We start from the raw sequence: 22,315 nt of genomic DNA on the forward strand, positions 1-22,315 counted from the left end.
TAGATAAAATGAGGTACACTTTTATTTCATTTCAGATACTTTTCTATTTATTGCCCCAAACTTCACTGCCAATTATCTATTTTATTCTCTCCTGCATCTGAACAAAGGGAACCTATGTATTACTTCCATCTCTATCAAAGACTAGTTGTGCACCTTGGGCTACTACCACTTCTTAGGCCATTGTTCCTTCCTCTAATGTTGGGGTTGCCAATAAAGTGATTTCTAAGACCTCTTCTAACTTAATGGACCTATTTGTCTGTAAACACTTTTCTTCTTATATCTTAGCTAAGAAAGCACATGTAAATTATTTAAATTTCTAACCAAAAAAATCCAAATTAGAATGATGGAAAAGCACTTTGAAAATTGTGAAGTGGGGGCCGGCTAAGTGTCACAGTGGATACACTGGCCCTGGAGTCAGGAGTACCTGCATTCAAATCCGACCTCAGACACTTACTAATTACTCAGCTGTGTGGCATCGGGCAAGCCACTTAACCCCATTTCCTTGAAAAAAAAAACTAAAAAAAAGAAAGAAAAGAAAATTGTGAAGTACTGCACAAACAAGAGGCATTTTTTTAGGGTTTTACAAAATGGGATTAAGTGACTTGCCCAAGTTCACACAGCTAGGTAATTATTAAATGTCTGAGGTCAAATTTGAACGCAGGTCCTCTTGACTCCAGGGCCAGTGCTCTACTCACTGTGTCACCTAACTACCCCTAAGAGGTATATTGTTAATTCATCTTTGATATTCTTACTCATTGTATCTTACAATGGCAAAGTTAATTAAATAGTAATTAAGTAGTTAAGTAATTAGTCTAAATTGCCATTTATCCTTAAGCAAATCCTCAAAATTCCTGAAAAACATTGCTCTTAAAGTTCCAAGCTTTTGGCTACAAAGATTAGGTAATTTGGAAGTAGTTGAAAGATACAAAAATTTATGATTCTTTTAAATAAGTTTCAGTTTGGGGTTGAAACAGTTTTTAAGGCAAGAAGGAAGAGACACTTGCTATACTTCTACTGGCATCTCATCAAGGAGATTCTCTGGAACTAGACACTTCTGCAACCCTAGCCAATGAGAGAGAGGAGGGAGACAGAGGTAAGGAATCACAGGATCAGAGGCAGGTGGGAGCAGGTAGAGGTGTGAGTGAGATTTGTTTTTCTTTCCTTATCTCAAGTGGCAAGCAGTGACTTATTTTAATCATAGTCTGCTTCTAACAAGAACAAGGTACATTTAAAAAAATATTTTAGATTTTTCAAGGCAATGGTGTTAAGTGGCTTGCCCAAGGCCACACAGCTAGGTAATTATTCAGTGTCTGAGGCAGCATTTGAACCCAGATACTCCTGACTCCAAGGCCACCTAGCTGCCCCCAAAACAAGGTACATTTAAGAGATAAATTGATAGCACAGGTATAGTTTCAGATCAGAAAAAAAAAAACTAGGCAAAGTATTCAAAGAAAGCCCTGTTCTTGATTTTCTTCTCAAAATATGTGTGAGAATTCAAAGGGGAAATACATAATTGAATATCAAATTTAACATATCTTCTTTCCCTCCATTATTCCAGGACTATAGAGATAGTAGGAATGAAATAAAAGTAATTTGAGTCATACAATTAAATGATATTCTACTCAAATAAATATACAATAACATACACCTGTTCTATTTATTACACTAGTTGAGTGACCCTGGGCAAAAATCACTTTACCTCATTGCTCTAGACAATTCTCTCTGATTATAAATTGAGAAAACACACTTTTATGGATAGAGAGAATTTTCTTATCTGAGAAACCAGTGAAATCAGGTTCAGTTGCTGTCCTTATATACATTGTCATTTCTATATAGAAGCTTGGTAAGTGGACATAATCTCTACTATGAAGATAACCTCTTACCAGATTCTGGAAAGTATCATACTCTGGATCTTTATTATTTTACAACTGTATTGTAGGTATTAGGCACTTACTTGAGAGTAATCCTGCCCACCAGAGCCATTCCTTCAGGTAAGAATGTCCACCTTGCCCTAGAAAAATAAGCAAATTCTAACACGGAAAATGATGAAACTCAGAGGAGCAATTATCTGAAAGATGAATTCTCTAAAATGTAGAAAAAAGTGGGGCAGGATGGGAGGGAACAAGTCTTGCTAGCAAATGTTTCACTAGTAATTTCCCAAGAATTTGTGAAGTTATCTCTAAGAAGCAAGGAACACACTTGGTCTTTCCTGTGATTAGCTTCCATCTAAAAGGAAAAGAGATTGCATATAGTATTGACAGCTGTCTCCCAATTAAAGATGAACAAGTCCAAGGATGCTGCACTGCAAAAATCAGTCCCACGAGAAAGACTTTCTGAATGATCTAAGCCAAGATTCAGTATGAATTAATAATAACATAAGTTTTTTTAAAGGTACTAAAAGCAGATTTGGTATAGTAGAAGGATTAATGAATAAGGAGTCAGGAGACTGAAGTTCAAGAACTCGCTCTGCCATTAACTTGAGCTACAATGCTAAACAAGACATTTTATTTCTTTTTTGTTTCTATTTTTAAAATTTTTATTTCTCTGTAAAGTGAGAGATGGGAACTCAACTAGATTAGAGTGGTGGTGGTGTTTTTTAACCTGGAATTCACAGACTCCAAAGGGATCTATAGAGAGAAAGAAAAAAAAGAAAGAGCTACAATTTGTTTGGAGGCATTAGTTTCTTACCAGCTCTGGTTATTCCCTTTTTAGCCAGTTCTAAGAGTCCCTTCTTTTTTATTATGAAGCTGGAGCCTATGAAAACACTGGAACTTACGGCCAGGACTAAGCCTAGAAAAAGGCTGTATTGGTTCTCTGTAGATGTAGAAATGCTCAGGTTTGTTCCACTGGAATTCTGGTTCTCATGGGTGACATAAGAAGCCTTTAGTTGTGACACATTGGTAATCTGACACCATGCCTGGTAGGAGTTGGAACATACCAAAGAGAGCACAGAGCCTGGAAGAAGATACAGGGAGAAACATTACCAAAATGGAAAAATGTTTTATTGATTCCCCCATACCTACCTTCATATCACATTCTTAAGATGATATGAAGCCTTGAGCTATGTAATTTAAGTTTTATATATATATATTTTTTTAGGTTTTTGCAAGGCAAATGGGGTTAAGTGGCTTGCCCAAGGCCACACAGCTAGGTAATTAGTAAGTTTTATATTTCTACAAATATATGATCTCCTCACCTTAAGCTTTACTCTGTACAGGAAAGATAGGAACCCCTCTATGCCTTCCCAAACAGTACAACTCACATCCATGCTTTTCTATCTGCCATAAAGGATCTATTCAACATATAGGAAACTTTCCTTTTTTCCTTTTGTAGCCAAAAAAGCAGTTCTAGAGAAATTTATATGTCTAATGCTTTTGTCAATAAAAGAAAGAAATAGCAGATCAATGAATTGGGCATGTAACTATTTTATTGATATTTTATGTAACCCTTTGTGAGGATGGGTCCATTCATAATCTATCACTCTTACTATCTAACAGGTCGGTTTCTTTTTCAGATGTCTTCTATGTACAGAAAAGATAGTAAAATCATAGCTTTATAGCTAGAAGTAACTTTAAAGGCCACTGAATCCAATATTCATTTTCCAGTACTCTATAGTATTAGCCTGGACATAGGAAGACACATTTTGCTGAATTCAAATCTGACTTCATATACTAAATGTAAAACCCTGAGCAAATTATTTAACCCTGTTAGCCTCATCTGAAAAATGGAGTGGAGAAGGAAATGACAGACCACTCTAGAATCTTTGCCAAGAAAACCTAGATGGGGTCAAGAAGGGCTGGACACAATAGAAAAAAATGGCTAAAAATAAACTACTACCTCCAGAGCCCCAAGTCATTGTTGGTGATATGCAGCTGTCTTCCACATACCATATATCTTTATTTGGGTGTGAAGGGGTAGAGAGACTTATTCTCCCTTTCTCAACCAGGCTAGAAGTATAGTGGCACAGGCCCAATTTCACTACTTATCTACCCTGAAGATTTAACCTATTCTGTTTCTGTCCTTTTGAAGGTCTATTAGTCCCCTGTTCACCATAAAAGTCCTTGATTCAGTGAAGATATCCAAATGGATTAAGTACTATTGAAGTTCAGAACTCCCAGGCCTGAGCAGCAAACTTAACAATAGTAGGGATAATAGCAATGTGTCACCATGCTTGGGCCACCCAGTATCTTTCCACAACCTTTGGATCACTTTCAAAGTGTAAATAGTATTATCTCCATGTTATATTTGAGGTAACTGAAGTTAATAAAATACAAGGGACATGCCTATGATTCTATAGCTAAGTACTGGAGCTGGGACTTGAAACCAGACCTTCTGACTCCAAGACTTTTTTCCCTGGAACCAGTTTCCTCTAGAATTCTGTAAAGTACTTGGCATTTTCGGCTCATTTAACAAGCAATAACTATTCCACAAGGAACCTAAGTCACCTACTTGGTGATTTAAGAAGAAAGAATTCTTCCAACCAGTAAACTGTGGTTAGTTTTCCATAACAGTATTAACTGAAGTGAACAATTCCTCAGATTCTCTAAATGAAATTAAGTTTAATACTAAAATGAGTTGTGTGCCTGTGATTTTTTTTAAGTGTTTTGAAGGCTAAATGAACATATGATTCAACTAAATTAGTTCCACTAAATAATAAATATAAATGAGATTTTCAATACTGAAAAAATTCCCTAAAATACTTATAGTTAGATAATGCTGAATGGTGAACAGTTTTTTAATATTATCAGTCGATGTATCTACTCTAAACTTTCTATCTCCTACAGCAGTTACCAAATTTTTGTTAAATTCAAATGAACTGACATGGAGAAAATTTTAGAACAAAAAAAGCAGAACAATTGAATTTTAACTTAAACTTGCTTCTCCTTAATTATGAAAAATTCCCATAGACAATAAAGGACCTTATGTTCATATTCGAATATGTTCATATTCACTGGTGAATGAATTTGGTCAGGAGCAAACACACAGACACACCTCTCAAAGTTTTTAAACAAAGAAAAATACTTCATGACTGATGAACAAATCAGTTTTGCAACAGAACTTCAGTAAGAGAATTGGTATTTGTCCCATACAAGGGGTTCAGGATTGTACTGGACAGAGTAGCCAAGGCTTTGCCCCCTTGGGATCCACCCAGGGGACGACACATACTTCCTTCTACTGACCTTATACCATAGCCCCATGAATTCAGGTCTATCTCCCTTGTTGACCTCTTAGCCACCAGTGACCTACCATACCAAAGGCAATCTCTTGTCTAATTCTAGAATTAAGGGAGGTGACTTCCCTTGTTACCATCCTTCCTCTACCTCTTTCTCCTTCCTTCATTCTACCAGGAGTTGGGGAAGGGGAGGCTGTCTAAAAAATTGTCAGTCATACTATAGAGGCATAAATTGATGGGACAGTCTTCCCTCAGTTTGAGAAATTCACCTAAGAAACAATGAAAGTAAAAGCCAAAGTATGTTCACTTTAAATCCCTGTTTGTTCCTATTGTTTTCTTTCCCTTTCCCCCCAGGTCTTCCTTTTCCCTTTCAGGAATCAAACTAGTTCTGGTTTTGACAGAATGTCATATGCTCTTCTGAGTTTTCCTATATCAAGAATTTAGAAATGGAAGAAATATTCAAGTCTAAAATAATGGTGAAACCAAAGAACTTAGTGGCTTCATTTCTCTTAACCCATTTGTCTTCCCAGGATAGATAAGACAGATAGTACCCTCATTTTATTGCATACATATAATAAAATGATGAGAACTAAGAAATATATATTTAAACATTTCAGGAACCTCAAAATACTTTCCATAATTTGGAGGATCGACCACATTTCAGAACCAAAGAATCAAATGACTCAGCACATTCCATTATAACTATGATTAAATTTCATCAGCTCAGATACTTTTCAGTGCAGTTCTAGGATTTTCAGCAATCTTTTTTTTTGCAAGCACTGCTGTAGACTTTCACACATATGACACTTAGCTATGTGTCTCCTGTCTAGACCATCTCTCTGCCCCCCAATACCTGAAATGATTAGCAAAAAATCCCCAGTAGCCAAATCAGTATCAGTTCCATTCCTGTCTGAAAAAAATAGAAACAAACAACTCAAGACATCTGGCTTGACTGGCCAAGTGAATTCCACCCACAGTAGCATTCATGTCACTTAATATGTGGTTAACATAACTATTTCAAAAACTCCATCCCTGGAATCAGTGTAGGAGGATTCCATACCAGGGAAACAATGTTCTTTCTAAGTAGTCATGGCAGAATGTCTCCTACATTTATAGGGGGAGAAGAGAGGTTGAAGGGTGAGGTAGGAAATAAAATGATCTTTGTAATGTGTGAGTACTCATTATATACAGTGAAAAATGAGAGCATATTGCAGTGTCCCTGGCAGGAAAATAATTAAAAAAGCAGTCCAGTTGCTCGAATCTGATTACTGATTCCAGGAACTAAATGTTTTCAGATTGTTGTAACTTTTGATTATTCATAAGGAGAGATGTTGTGGCATGAGGAAATTAAAAAAGGACAGAGTAATGGAGGAACTGTTTATTTTAGTATTACTTAGGGTGGAACCCAGTGAATAGAATCAGTTTTTACCCATGAGCAGCAGCAAAGATCTAATGTGATATAACTGAAGAAACAGGCATTCAATTCTCACTGGTCTCACTTATTGAGATATAGCATAGTGGATAAACTACTTAACATGGATTCAGAATGTCTTGAGTTCAAATAGCACTTTCAATGCTTGTTAGCTATATTGACTAGTTGTATGTTAAATAGAAATCACTTAACTTCTTTGAGATTGTTTAATGAGGATTATGTTTGAAGGAATTACCCCAGTAAGTTAAATGCTTTGAAAGTTTTAAAGCATTATATAAACACCAATTATAACTATAATTATTTCTATTGTGAAAAAAACTAATATTTGCATGTGTCTGTGTGTGTGTGTGTGTGTGTGTGTGTGTGTGTGCCGAAAGAGAGAGAGAGAGAGAGAGAGAGAGAGAGAGAGAACGAACACAAGAGAGGTGTTAGGACAGATTTCAGAATTGCTTCTATTAGATTTAAAGCTAGAAACTAAAGTATGCTATAGTTGTTACTGGGGAATAAATTTAATAAGCAGCAGAATTATAGCTTGTAATACAAGAATCAGAGGAATTTGGCTGAGGTATAAGTCAAGTACAGTTTGTATTGACTTAGCCTAGCAAATGGCAGAATCTGTATCTCACAGAAGCTACTTCATCAAGAACTTTTAATGAATAGTTTCTGAGTCAGAAAGACAATGATGAAGATTTCAATTCAAGTATGAGTCATTATGAGCATGAGTTTTCCATGTTTTCAAACCAGCCTTCTTAACAAGTTTCTCCAAGTGAATGCCCTGGTGACCTAGGTTATGTACAGATGTATTTAAGTTCTCATTCACTTGCTTAATATAGGAGAACCTGTGATGTCCTTATTTCTTTTTACTTTACTATAAAATCATTATAAATATTATTTGCTATATTAGTATATCAAACTACAAAATATGAAAATTAAATTAAATATTTTTATTTATTATTAAAATGATTAAAGATCTAAAAGTGTCATCATGAATGGTTGGTTTCTATCGGTGGAAATGCATCAGCAATAGTTCAAAAGTTAGAGTGGTGACTAGGGGAAGTCTTCCCCAACCAGTTTCTTGAGACAGTCTGTAGTGGTAGTTCTCTGGGAATCTAGACTGTAGAGTAATCAAGTACTCTCAGAGAATGAGTAAGTTGTCTACATGATCTTGTGAGTTACCCATTCCATTGTTGAATCCCTTTTCTAAGTTGTTTTCTTTGTTCTGTTTAATTTGATGTATATCATTTCATATAAGTCTTCCCATGGCTCTCTGAATTCTTTATACTTATTATTTCTTATGGAACATTAATATTCCACTAGATTTTGTACTACACTTTATTTAATCATTCCTTCCATAAATTGGCACTTAAAATCCTGCAATATTGTTAGACTATCCTTCATATCAGACCTGTATTTTATGTATTTAATTATGTAGATACTGTATCCTCCTTTTCATACTCCAATGTATTGTCAGAAGTATTTATTTTTGTCCTTGTATGTTCAGTATCTAGAATGGTGCCTGGCACATAGGTAGGCTTTTAGTAAATGCTTATTGAATTGAATTCAATAGGAACCTTTTTTTTAAAAAAAGCTGACAAACTCAACTGAGATCTTTGCTCTTCAAAAAAATGACCTTTTGCCTTAATAAGAATGAAATAAATTACCACAAATACATGAATTACTTTTACAGTAGTGCTAATTTTTCTTTGGGAATTTAATTTCTAATATTACCATGAAGCCAACTTGTTTTCTTTGATAAATCACAACTTATTCTTGTTAGCATTGCCAGGACCCCTCTTCCATTTCCTTGATATGGACAGTATGGTGGCAGGTATTTGATTCAGAATCAGAGGATCTAAATCTGAATCTCTGATTTATACTCTGATATATGTTACTTGTTTGGTCTTGGAAAAGTCACTTACTTCCCATAAGTTTGAATTTTTTCATTAATAAAATGAAAGGGTCCAATTAAATGACCTACAACTCCAAGGTCCTGTCCAGCTCTAAATCTATGATCCTATGGGTGCAAAGGATACCTAGGAAATGATGTTGACAGATTTTTATCCTATTTTTTTATTCTTTGTTATATGTCTCTGGAGAAAGAATGGGAGAGGAGTATATTTTTAAAAGAAGGTGATTAAAATAAAAATTATATCAATAAAGATTTTTCAATGATAGGAAACAGGAATAGAAGAGATTATAAAATAAATTTGGGAAACTAGAGATAATAGTTGATATCTAAACTTGCAACAGTTAATCATTTGATCTTTATATATAGCCCTCTCAGGTATTTTATAGTTGAGGAAACTGAGGTCTAGAGAAGTTCATTGAACTGTCTGTGGTCATACAACTTCCAAGATCAGAGGCAAGTCTATGTCTAAGTATGGGGTAGGGGTGGGGAAGATAAACCTTTAAGTACAAACTATATAAACAAAATTAAAGCTGATGTACCAGTTTTAGCTATATCAAACACACAGTTAAATACCTAGTACTATCATTCTGAAAAAAATTTCCAGTTGAGAGTGCAGTCAGAAATCCAGAGTACTGCCACAATTTACTGAAATGTAAGGAATGATATTAGTACTACTTTCACTTGCCACTTTTTATCTTTTTCTTGGTCATTTACATTTTATGTTAAATATTATGCTCAGGGGTGAGGCAAATAGGTGGCACAGTGGATAGAGTACCGGCCCTGGAGTCAGGAGTACCTGAGTTCAAATCCGGCCTCAGACACTTAACAATTACCTAGTTGTGTGGTCCTGGACAAACCACTTAACCCCATTGCCTTGCAAAAACAAAAAACAAAAAACAAAAAAAATTATGCTCCAAGAGAGTTATCCTATTCTATGAACAGTACTATTAGTGGGAAATTTTTATTACCTTTGACCATTTAAGGACTTCCTCTGTCATTTTTTTTTTACTAGAGGCAGGGTAAGATGCTCTAATCTGATTAGGGACTCAGGAATTGAAAATTTTCATGTTGTGGAATAATTTGATTAACTGTTGCATCAGAGGTGGTGGTTTGAGGAAGCAAAAAGAGAAAACTGTGAAGACATTATTTATTTTGATATAGAAACCTGACCTCAAAGCCTTGAAGACATAGGTCTAGGTCCTGCCTCATTTAGAGTCTGTGTGACACTGGGCCAATCATTTAACTCTCTAACTACTCTAGACAACTTTCTTTCTCTTCTTTATTTTTTTGGAAATAATTGGGGTTAAGTGACTTATCCAGGGTCACACAGCTAGTTAGTGTCTGAGGCGGCAACTTTCAAAGGCTATAAGTTGCCCAGTTTCCTAAAGCCTCCTAATCCAATTAATCAAATGGGTAAAAAATTTATTAAGCATTTAGGATATGGTAGGTCCAGTAACTATATTTTTTCCTTCTATAATCAGGAAAAAGACCTAATGCTTTAAATCTATTTAATTTGGTAGAAAGTTTGTCCAGTAGTCAGTACATAAGCTATCCCTTTGGCTAAGTAGAGGAGGGATTTATTCACTCAACAAAATTGTGGAAAATATTCTCTCTTGTACTTTATTAAAGGGTTAAGTGAGATCTTGGACCATTTCCCTGTATACAGTGGAATGAGCTCAAGAATGGTAGTGAGGAAGAAAAATAGAAGTCCAAACTATGCGCAAAATTTGGGTAGTGCTGTTAATTGACTGTGACCTAATTCATTGGGTAGTGCTGTCAATTGACTGTGACCTCTCTGACTCAGTTTCCTCATCTGTAAAATAAAAATCACAACTTACATTGATTTAGTTAAGGTTTTAAAATTTATTAAGTGCTTTCCTAATAGCAATCTTTTAAAGTACAGAATGGAATCATTATTATCACAGTTTTATAGATAAGAAAAGTACCCTCTCAAGTTAAAAAACTTATAATTCTTGAGTTTGGACTTGAACCTGGGTCTTCTGACCCCAAGAGTGCTCTTACTGCAGAAACAAGATGTAAAAGTGCTCTGAAAAAGTAGTACTATATGAATTTATGCAGGACTCTACCCATTCTAAATAATAAGCAGACTGTCTAGGTCTTAACATTCTACAATTCCTCTAATTATCTCAAAATTCAGTAGAAGGGTTATTAGGTCAATAGAAGGAACATAAATTTAAAGCTGAAAGAGACTTCAAATCCATATAGTCCAAATCAAGTCCCTCATTTTATGAATTTGGAAACTGAGACCCATGAAGGTCAAGAAACTTGATCATTGTTTCCTACTCAAGGTAATAAGATTAAAAGAATTTGAATATAGGCTCTCAAACAACAAAGACAATATTAGTATTCCTACACCAAAGATCTCAATCCAAATCCTGTTTGTCATTCTTCTTTGCTGGCTGGTTCTCTAGCAGGGCCTGAGAAACAGTTTTGTAAACACCTTAAGCAATTTATATTTCAGATTTATAATTCTCACACCCCGTCCAATAAGCTCCTTAGGCAGACTCAACGGGGTGTTTGACTTGGAATAGCTTGGTTTATCATTAAGGAAAGGAAGGAAATACATTTAAGTTTCTGACTTAGCCAGGAAATAATTTTATTTTTTTAAATTGATATCATTTGGGGCAGCTAGGTGATGTAGTAGATAGAGAACTGGTCCTGGAGTCAGGAGGACCTGAGTTCAAATCCAGCCTCAGACATTCAATAATTACTTAGCTGTTGACCCTGGGCAAGTCACTTGACCCCATTGCCTTGAAAAACCAAAAAAAATTGCTATATTTTATTTTACAAAATTTCCATTTCCCATTGTTTCCCACCATCTCCCATCTCCCTACAGGCAATATTTTTTTATATTTTATAATTTTTCCCAATACTTATAAAAACCAATTTTAACATTTTTTTCAAATTTTGAGTTCCAAAATCTCACCCTCACTCTCCTCCACTGTCCATTGAAAAGGCAAACAATTTGACACAGATTATACCAGTATTGTCATGCAAAGCATATTTCCTCATAACTTATGCTATGAAAGAAAACAGACAAAAAAGAAAGAAAAAGTATTTTTCAATTTGCATTTAGGCTCTACCAGTTCTTTCTCTAGTGATTGACAGCACCTTTTATCATAAAACCTTCAAAGTTGTCATGGATCATTGTTTTACAGGAAATAGCTAAGTTATTCATTGTATGTCATCATACAATATAGTTATTACTGTGTACAATATTTTCCAAGTTCTGCTCATTTCACTTTGCATCTGCATATATAACAACTTATTCAGTCATTGCCTGACTGATGGACATCCCCTCAATTTCCAATTCTTTGCCACCACTGAAAGAGTTGCTATAAATATTTTTGTACACATAGGTCCTTTTCTTTTTTTGTCTCTTTGGGATACAGACCTAGTGGTATTGCTAGGTCAAAGGATATAAGTGGTTTTATAGCCCTTTAGGCAAAGTTCCAAATTGCTCTCCAGAATGGTGGAATCAGTTCAGAACTCCAACAGTAGTCTGCTCCTGGATTTGTCATTTTTCTTTTTTCCATTTGCCAATGGATACTTTGGTGATGGTAGTTCAGTTGTTTTAATTTGCATTTCTCTAATAAGGGGTATCCAACCTTTTAGTTCTGGCCTAACAAAAAACCCACAAGGGTTACATATAGAATTTAATACAGGAATACAATGCAACCCATACCAAGAAGGATTACAAAAACAAACTCAACAAGGGCCTGTTAGAATGAGTGGGACGCACCTGTTCTAATCAACAGTGATTTAGAGCATTTTTTCAAATAACTATAAATAGCTTTGATTACTTTTCTGAAAACTTCCTGTTCATTTCCTTAGACCATTTATCAATTGAGAAATTTCTCTTACTTCTATAAACTTGATTGTTTTCTATATAAGAAATGAAGCCTTCATCAGAAAAACAGAATTTTTTTTCACAGTAATGATTACCAACTGTAATCTATTACTTCTATCCTATTTCTCCCCTGTTTATCCTACTTGCTCTCATTTTACCCTGTCCATTTTTTTTTATGTTTTTGCAAGGCAAATGGGGTTAAGTGGCTTGCCCAAGATCACAAAGCTATGTAATTATTGTCTAAGGCCAGATTTGAACTTAGGTACTCCTGATTCTAGGGCCAGTGCTCTATCCACTGTGCCACCTAGCCCCCCCAACCCTGTCCATTCTTAAAAGTGTTTTGGTTCTTACTTTTGCTTCCCCCAAGCTGCCTTCTCTTCTATCAGCCACCCCACCCCCTTCTCTTATGCCCTTCTGCTCCTACTTCTATGGTAAGATAGATTTCTAAACTCCAATTGAGTTTGTACGTTATTCACTCTTTGAGTCAATTCCTATAAGAGTAAGGTTCATAGGAGGGCAAACACACTGAAGGGGGTGGTATTCAGAAACAACATACTGGGGAATATGGATGGGGGGGAAAGGGGGAAAATACAAACAGAAGGAAGATAGCACGGAGGGCAATAAAGAATTAGTAATCATAACCTTGAATGTAAATGGGATGAACTCTCCCTTAAAACGTAAGCAAATAGAAGAGTGGATTAAAAACCAGAATTCTACAATATGCTGCTTACAAGAAACTCATTTGAAGCAGAGAGATACATATAGAGTAAAGGTAAAAGGTTGGAGCAAAATATATTTTGCTTCAGCTGAAGTAAAAAAAGCAGGGGTAGCAATCCTTATCTCAGACAAACCAGCAGCAAAAATAGATAGCGTTAAAAGAGATAAGGAAGGAAACTTTATCCTCCTAAAAGCTACCATAGACAATAAAGTCATTTCAATATTGAATATATATGCACCCAGTAGGACAGCACCCAAATTCTTAGAGGAGAAGCTGAAAGAACTACAGGAAGACATAGACAACAAAACTCTACTAGTGGGAGACCTCAACCTCCCGCTATCAGATCTAGATAAATCGAATCATAAAATAAACAAGAAAGAAGTTTAAGGAGGTAAATAGATTGTTAGAAAAATTAGATATGGTAGACTTATGGAGGAAACTGAATGGAGATAGAAAGGAATATACCTTTTTCTCTGCAATACATGGAACTTATACAAAAATTGACCATGTACTAGGACATAAAAACCTAATGATCAACTGCAGAAAGGCAGAAATAGTGAATACATCTTTCTCAGATCACAATGCAATAAAAGCCATATGCAATACTGGGCCAAGGAGATATAGATCCAGAACAAATTAGAAACTGAATAACCTCATTTTAAAACATGAGTGGACCAAAAAACAAATTGTAGAAAGAATTAACCATTTTATCCTAGATAATGATAATAATGAAACAACATACCAAAACCTATGGGATTCATTCAAAGTGACTCTCAGGGGATATATTATAGCTCTAAATGCTTACATGAATAAATTGGAGAAAGTGGAAATCAATGAACTAAAAATGCAACTAAAAAAATTAGAGAAAGAACAAATCAAAAATTCCCCATTAAATACCAAATTAGAAATTCTAAAAATTAAAGGAGAAATTAATAAAATTGAAAGCAAAAACTATTGAATTAATAAATAAAACCAAAAGTTGGTATTATGAAAAAACCAATAAAATTGATAAACCTCTGGTAAATTTGATTTAAAAAAAGAAAGAAGAAAACCAAATTGCTAGTATCATAAATGAAAAAGGTGAACTCACCACCAATGAGGAGGAAATTAAAGTAATAATTGGAAATTATTTTGCCCAACTCTATGCCAATAAACTTGATAATCTAAGTGAAATGGATGAATATTTACAAAAATACAAATTGCCCAGGTTAAATGAAGAAGAGATTAAATACCCAAACAACACTATCTCAGAAAAAAAAAAATCAACAAGTCATTATTGAACTCCCTAAAAAAAAATCTCCAGGGCCTGATGGATTCACAAGTTAATTCTACCAAACATTTAAGGAACAATTGGTTCCAATCCTATATAAACTCCTTGGAAAAATAGGGAAAGATGGAATTCTGCCTAACTCTTTCTATGAAACCAATATGGTACTGTTATCTAAACCAGGAAGAGTTAAAACAGAGAAAGAAAATTATAGACCTATTTCCCTGATGAATATAGATGCAAAAATCCTAAATAAAATCTTAGCAAAATGATTACAACAAGTCATCACTAGGATAATACATTATGATCAAGTAGGATTTATTCCAGGAATGCAGGGTTGGTTCAATATTAGGAAAACTATTAGTATACTCAATTATATCAACAACAAACCTATCAGAAATCATATGATCATATCAATAGATGTTGAAAAAGCTTTTGACAAAATACAGCATCCATTCCTATTAAAAACACTAGAGAGTGTAGGAATAAATGGACTGTTCCTTAAAATAATCAGAAGTATTTATTTGAAACCATCAACAAGCATTATATTCAATGGGGAGAGGCTAGAGATATTCCCAATAAGATCAGGGATGAAACAAGGGTGGCCCATTATCACCGCTACTATTCAATATTGTATTAGAAATGTTAGCATCAGCAATTAGAGAAGAAAAAGAAATTGAAGGAATTAGAATTGGGAAGGAAGAGACAAAACTCTCACTCTTTGCAGATGACATGATGGTCTACCTAGAGAATCCCAAGAAATGATCCAAAAAACTACTGGAAACAATTAGCAATTTTAGCAAAGTTGCAGGATATAAAATAAACCCTCATAAATCCTCAACTTTTCTATATATGACTAGCAAGATACAGCAGGAAGAGCTAGAAAGAGAAATCCCATTCAAAGTAACCTCAGACAATAGAAAATACTTGGGAGTCTATTTTCCAAGACAGACTCAGAATCTTTTTGAAAACAATTATGAAACACTTCTCACACAAATTAAATCAGATGTAAATAACTGGGCAAATATCAACTGCTCATGGATAGGTAGAGCTAATATGATAAAAATGACAATTCTATCAAAACTAAACTATCTGTTTAGTGCCCTACCAATCAAAATTCCAAAAAGTTACTTTAATGAGTTAGAAAAAATTGTAAGTAAATTCATATGGAGAAATAAAAAGTCAAGAATTTCCAGGAGCTTAATGAAAAAAAAAGTGCAAAAGAAGGTGGCTTAGCCCTACCTGATCTAAAATTATATTATAAAGCATCAGTTATCAAAACTGTTTGATATTGGCTAAGAAATAGAGTGGTGGACCAGTGGAATAGACTAGGTGTAAAAGCAAGAGATGATTATAGTAATCTGCTGTTTGATAAACCCAAAGAGTCCAGCCATTGGGATAAAAACTCCCTCTTTTGGGGCAGCTAGGTGGCGCAGTGGATAAAGCACTGGCCCTGGAGTCAGGAATACCTGGGTTCAAATCCGGTCTCAGACACTTAATAATTACCTATCTGTGTGGCCTTGGGCAAGCCACTTAACCCCATTTACCTTGCAAAAAACCCTAAAAAAACAAAAACAAAAACAAAAAAACTCCCTCTTTGATAAAAATTGCTGGGATAATTGGAAGTTAGTATGGAAGAAACTTAGATTAGACCAACACCTCACACCCTTTACCAAGATAAGATCCAAATGGTTACAGGACATAAGACATAAAACACAATACTATAAGCAAATTAGAAGATCAAGGACTAGTCTACCTGTCAGATCTATGGAAAGGGGAGCAGTTTATGACTAAGGAAGAGTTGGAGAACATCACCAAAAACCAATTAGATGATTTCAATTACATTAAATTAAAAAGCTTTTGCACAGATAAAACCAATGTAACCAAGATCAAAAGAAATGTAGTAAATTGGGAAACAATCTTTACAACTAACGATTCTGACAAAGGACTCATTTCTAAAATATACAGAGAACTGAGTCATATTTTTAAAACAAAAAGCCATTCCCCAATTGACAAATGGTCAAAGGATATTCAAAGGCAATTTACAGATGAGGAGATCAAAGCAATCCATAGCCATATGAAAAAATGCTCTAAATCATTAATTACTAGAGAAATGCAAATTAAAGCTTCTCTGAGGTACCATCTCACAACCCCTCAAATTGGCCAATATGACCAGGAAGGATAATGATCATTGCTGGAAAGGTTGTGGGAAATCTGGGACACTATTACACTGTTGGTGGAGCTGTGAACTCATCCAACCTTTCTGGAGAGCTATTTGGAACTATGCCCAAAGGGCAACAAAAATGTGCATACCCTTTGACCCAGCAATACCACTACTGGGTCTACACCTTGAAGAGATGATGAAAAAGGGTAAAAACATTACTTGTACAAAAATATTTATAGCAGCCCTGTTTGTGGTGGCAAAGAATTGGAAATCAAGTAAATGTCCTTCAATTGAAGAATGGCTTAGCAAACTGTGGCATATGTATGTCATGGAACACTATTGTTCTATTAGAAACCAGAAGGGATGGGATTTCAGGGAAACCTGGAGGGGTTTGCATGAAGTGATGCTGAGTGAGATGAGCAGAACCAGAAAAACACTGTACACCCTAACAGCAACATGGGGGCAATGTTCAACCTTGAAGGACTTGCTCATTCCATCAGTGCAACAATCGGGAACAATTTTGGGCTGTCTGCAAAGGAGAGTGCCATCTGTATCCAGATAAGGAGCTGTGGAGTTTGAAGAAAGTTCAATTTCTATTCCCTTTAATTTAGAAAAAAACAGATATTGTCTGATCTTGTTACCTCTTAGACTTCACTTCTCTACTTTAAGGATATGATTTCTCTCTCATCACACCCATTTTGGATCAAGGTACAACATAGAAACAAAGTAAACACTGACAGAGTGCTTTCCATCAGGGGGTGAGGGGAGGGAAGCAAGATTGGGGGGAAAATTGTAAAACTCAAATAATATCTTTAATAAAAATAAATTTAAAAAAAAGAGTAAGGTTCATGTGCACCCTTCTCCCCTCCACTCTAAAATCACTTTTACCTCTTTTATGTCAGATAATTTACCTCATTCTATCTTTCCTTTTCACCTTCTCCCAGTGCATTCTTCTTTTTTACCCCTTAATTTTATTTTTTAAGGTAATCATACCATAACATTCAACTCACACCTATGCTTTCTGTCAGTGTATACTTCTTCTAATTGTCCTAATAATGAGAGAAAGTTATTAGGAGTTACAAGTATCATTTTCCCATGTATGCTTCTTTTGAGTCTCATATTTGAAAGTTCTGGTCTTTTCATCAGGAATTCTTGAAAGTCCTCTAATTCAGAGATGGGGAAACTTTTTTCTGCTAAGGGCCATTTGGATCGTTATAATATTATTGGCCTGTTATATTTGGTTAAACATTTAACTAATTCACCCCTAAAAATTAAATTTACTAAATTTTAAGTCCTGTCTAGAGGTACCTTATTGTGGCAGAGTCATAACAAATGGCTCTAGGGACAGACATTCCCCACTCCTGATTTAAATGAATCTTCATTTTAACTCAGTTTTGTTGGGTAGGTGATGGCTGTAATCCTGGCTCTTTTAATTGCTCTCCAGAATATCATATTTCTAGCCTTCCCAGCCTTTAATGTAGAAATTGCTAAATCTTGTGTTATCCTGACTGTGGCTCCAAGATACTTGAATTTTCTTTCAGACCACTTATAATATTTTCTCCTTGACCTGAGAGTCTTGGGATTTGGCTATAATATTCCTGGGAATTTTATTTTGGGATCTCTTTTAGGAGGTAATAAGTAGATTCTTTCAATTTCAATTTTACTCTCTGGCTCGACTTTCAGGTTAGTTTTCCTTTATAATTTTTTGAAAGATTATGTCTAGGCTCTTTTTTTTAAAACCAAGACTTTCAGGTAGAACAATGATTCTTAAGTTATCTCTCCTGGTTATCTTTCCCAGGTTAGTTATTTTTCTAATGAGATATTTCATATTTTCTTCTTTTTTTTCTTCTTTTAATCTTATTTGATAGTTTATTGATGTCTCATAAAGTCATTAACTTCTATTTGTCCAATTCTTAATTTTAAGGATTTGTTTCTAAATTTTAGAATTAGAATTAGAAAAAATTTCTAAATTTTTAAGGAATTATTTTCTTCAGTGAGCTTCCTTTTTTATTGGCCAATTCTGCTTTTTAAAGAGTTCTTCTCTTCAGTGAATTTTTGAATGTCTTTTTCCACTTGGCCAATTATTCTTTTCAAGGCATTCTTTTCTTCCTTAAGGACAGCTGGATGGCAGAGTGGACAGAGCACCCAGGTCTGGAGTCAGGAGGACCTGAGTTCAAACTTAGCCTCAGACACTTCACACTTATTAACTATGTGACCTTAGGTAAGTCACTTAACCCATCTCTGGGCATATGCTGATTCATATCTGGCCACTTTCCAGATGACTCTGGAGGAGAAAGTAAGGCTGATGACTTTATTCAGACTCCCCTCATTCAAACTCAATTCATTTGCTTGTCATGGCATTACCGCCCTGATGTCATGATCTTCTTCCAGAAAGCAGGACAAACAATTTCATTAATATTTTATTTTCTCTTCCCTAGGTTTTTGAAAAAAAAAAAACCTCTTTTACCATTTGCCCTATTCTATTTTTTAAAGTGGTTTTTTTAGCTTTTAAAAATCTCCTTTACCAAGCTGTTTAATCTTTTTTCATGATTTTCTTGCATCACTTTCCCCAATTTTTTCCTCTGTCTTATTTGATTTTTAAAATCTCCTTTGAGTTTTTCCATGACTTGGGGTCAATTCATATTTTATTTTGAATGTATTTTGAATTATATTTGAATGAATTTTGACTGTTGTCCTCTTCTGAGGAGTTTGTGTTTTAATCTTCCCTGTCACTGTAGTAACTTTCTATAGAAAGGACCTTTTTCTACTGTTTGCTCATTTTCCAGGATATTTCTTGACTTAACCTTATGCTAAAGTTTAACTCTGACTCCAGAATGGAGCTCTAAGCTTGAGACTTTCTGTGCAGCTGTTTTCCGATGTAATTCTGGGACCTGTGAAGTTTTTGGTTCTTTCAAGTTGGTATGATATAGAGAGAGGCGTGTTTATTACTCTCTTGTACTATGCACTTGGTCTGTGAGTGACCAGACATTCTTTTCCACCTTGGAACTATGATTAAGATCCCTACTCTTCTGTGACCACAACCTTTGTTTTACTAGTGTTCCTCCTCATCTTGGAACTGCAACATAGGTCTGTGACCCAGGTCCAAGTAAGAGCAATGCAACAGAGTCCTGGCCCTATCATCAGCAAAGAGCCCTCTGTAAATCTCTTCTGACCAACTGTCTGACACCCTTACTTTGGTTGAGAGATTCAGAAATCACCACTGTTGTCACTGATTCACTCAACCTTCCCTCCCCACCCCCATTCCCTCCTCTGGGCCTGCTCCTGGCTTGCTGGGGGCCGGTCTGCACTGCCTGCCTACTCTGGTCCATGCTCCATTCTGATCCTGGTACATCAGACATTTCTTGCCAACATTCTAAGTTATCTTAGGCTGGAAAATTTTTTCATTCTATCTTTTTGTGGGTTTTGTCTAAAATGTGTTTGAAGTAATTATTTAAAAGGGATTTGGAGGGATTTGGGGACTAGCTCAGGCGAGTCTTGTCTTTACTTTGCCAACTTGGTTCCACCCAGCCCACTCTTTTAACAAGGAAAAGGAAAAAAAAAATCAGTTCAGAAAAATTAACCAACATGCTAAAAAAATCTGAAATGATATGCAGTATTGTGAAATAATTCTAACTTGAGATCCATAGCACAATCTATCTACCTCTTAGTTATCTGTTTTACATATTATTAAGGTATTTGCTTTTCCTCCTCCCTCCTTCCAGTTGGACACTTCATTGTTTGAAACTTTTTTAAAAATAAGAAATGAACAGGTTGCTATTTTTAAGAAAAAAAAAATTTTAAATGTTCATTAATCTGAGTTATCTTTCTTACTATAAGTTGTGTCACCTAACCTCCCTTAACTTTCCTCTTGTAAAATGGGGATAATAACATCACTTCCCTTCACAGGATTGTTCTGAGTAATAAAATGAGATGACACATGTAAAGTACTTTGCAACTTTAAATCACCCAATAAATGCCAGTAAACTATTATTATTATTATTATTATTAATACTGTTGATGCATCCATCCTAAAAATAAAACAAAAACTCATGTACTCTGGTTATTTCTGCTATCTCATTTATTTTCTAAAAGCATTTTTAGATTGCATTTCAGACTTTTTAGTTGACTATGTCCAAAATCCCACAAGAAACCCTAACACTACTGAAAACAATTTAGAAAAGGGATTTCCAACTCTGAGTGCCTTCCCTAAGGGGTTTTAAATAAAGTCCAAGATCAAGAACTTAAAGAAAATAGTGTCAAGCTGACACAAAAAACATATCCAGAAATGGCCAAGTACAGGACTTCCACAGAGCTGGTCGTTTTCCAACAAAGAATTAATTAATGAAAGAAGAGTCAGACCAGTCAGAGGCAGGAATGTTTTGCTTGTATTTTCAGTGGCGGGTGGGAATTGGAACACAGATGACAAAGAGACAGCTTTTTAATATCAGTTTTTATAAAACAATCTTTAATTTTTCATTAATAAAAATCTTAATTTGAAACATTTATTTAAATATACGTCTCCCTCTCCTCTACCTAAAGATCTACTTTTGTTAACAAGGAATAAAAGTAGAAAAAAAGGGAATAGGAGTGGGGAGGAAACCCAGTTCAATACATTCAACCAAATATGGTAGTATATTCTATGTTCCAAACCCCTCTTCTTTGGGGACAAACTAAGTCATTATAATTACACCTCTACTTTTAATTTAATGTCATTGTCTTTATAATGAATGTCATTCTCTCTCTCTCTCTCTCTCTCTCTCTCTCGCTCTCGCTCTCGCTCTCGCTCTCGCTCTCTCTGTGTGTGTATTATATTATGATTTTATAAATTAAAAGAAAAAAATTGACTGAATGAATATATATTTATAATATTCATTCAGTCAGTTAATCAATCAGTGAGATCTTATAACAATGCTTACTCCAAGCCAGGCACTAAACAGGATTGGAGGAAAAAAGACTATTTTCTTAATGTAATTACTTTTAACGTCAAAAAATTATGTTCTCTGGGAGATATTTAGATTGGAATCAGTCCCGTCCTGTGAGGCACAATGGAGACTTTGACACCTCCAGCCCCTGCCGGCCCCCTCCCCACCCGACCCCAGCCCAGGAGCAAAGGAGCTTACTTCCCTAGCTCTGGCCAAGGGCTAGTCTAGTCGTGACTCGCTTCTGGTGTGAAAATCCTGCACTAAAGGGCAGCCTTAAGGATTCTTGGCCCACGCAGAGGCGAATGGTGGGCAGTCGGGTACCCCAAAACTCCATTCTCGGCCACCCCCAGTGGGGCTGTAGGGAGAGGGGTGAAGTGTTTCTCCATTTCAATGGTCGGCGAACCCGCGGACGTCCCCTTTTACCCCAGCCCACTCTGCCTCCCCTTGTGCCCCTGCCCATCCACACACTCTCCTTACCTGGTAGGCAAGGCTGTCCGGGAGGCGGCGGCACCAGCACCCGCTCCACCATGATCCTGGGATCGGGTGCCCTGGAGCACACCCTTCAGCGACCTGCCCCTCTCCCCCGCCCCATGGCAAGACAACTCCTAAGCCGGTTCCCCCTTCACCCAGTCCAGGACTTGCCATTCCAAAGGCCCACACCTGAAAGTCCACTCAGCCAATGGAGAAGCACTGGGCGAGGTCTCAACCTTGACCACACCCCCTCCCACGCTAGGGATGGAAAGAGCTCTCAGCTTTTGACTGGAAGAGCCTTAGGCAGGAAAGCACTTAGGTTTGAGATATCCTCGGATCCATGACTTAAGGAGCCTGAATCTAATCTAGGAGAGCTGTGATCCTTTGT

The 22,315-nt window shown here is 35.8% G+C and overlaps 1 protein-coding gene across 1 annotated transcript in view; it reads right to left on the reverse strand.

Moving 5' to 3' along the window:
• NIPAL1 (NIPA like domain containing 1) overlaps positions 1-22,046 on the reverse strand; it is a 28,964-nt gene extending 6,918 nt beyond the window's left edge. The window contains exons 1-3 of the mRNA XM_074229501.1: positions 21,934-22,046; positions 2,689-2,955; positions 1,955-2,011 (exon numbers count right to left, since the gene is read on the reverse strand). Coding sequence (XP_074085602.1) covers positions 1,955-2,011; positions 2,689-2,955; positions 21,934-21,985 — 376 coding nt within the window. The 5' untranslated portion in view covers positions 21,986-22,046. The remainder of the gene's footprint in view (positions 1-1,954; positions 2,012-2,688; positions 2,956-21,933) is intronic.
• Positions 22,047-22,315: the final 269 nt, after the last annotated feature.

The sequence above is a fragment of the Macrotis lagotis genome, chromosome 3, assembly GCF_037893015.1.
Source record: "Macrotis lagotis isolate mMagLag1 chromosome 3, bilby.v1.9.chrom.fasta, whole genome shotgun sequence".
Taxonomy (NCBI): Eukaryota; Metazoa; Chordata; class Mammalia; order Peramelemorphia; family Peramelidae; genus Macrotis; species Macrotis lagotis.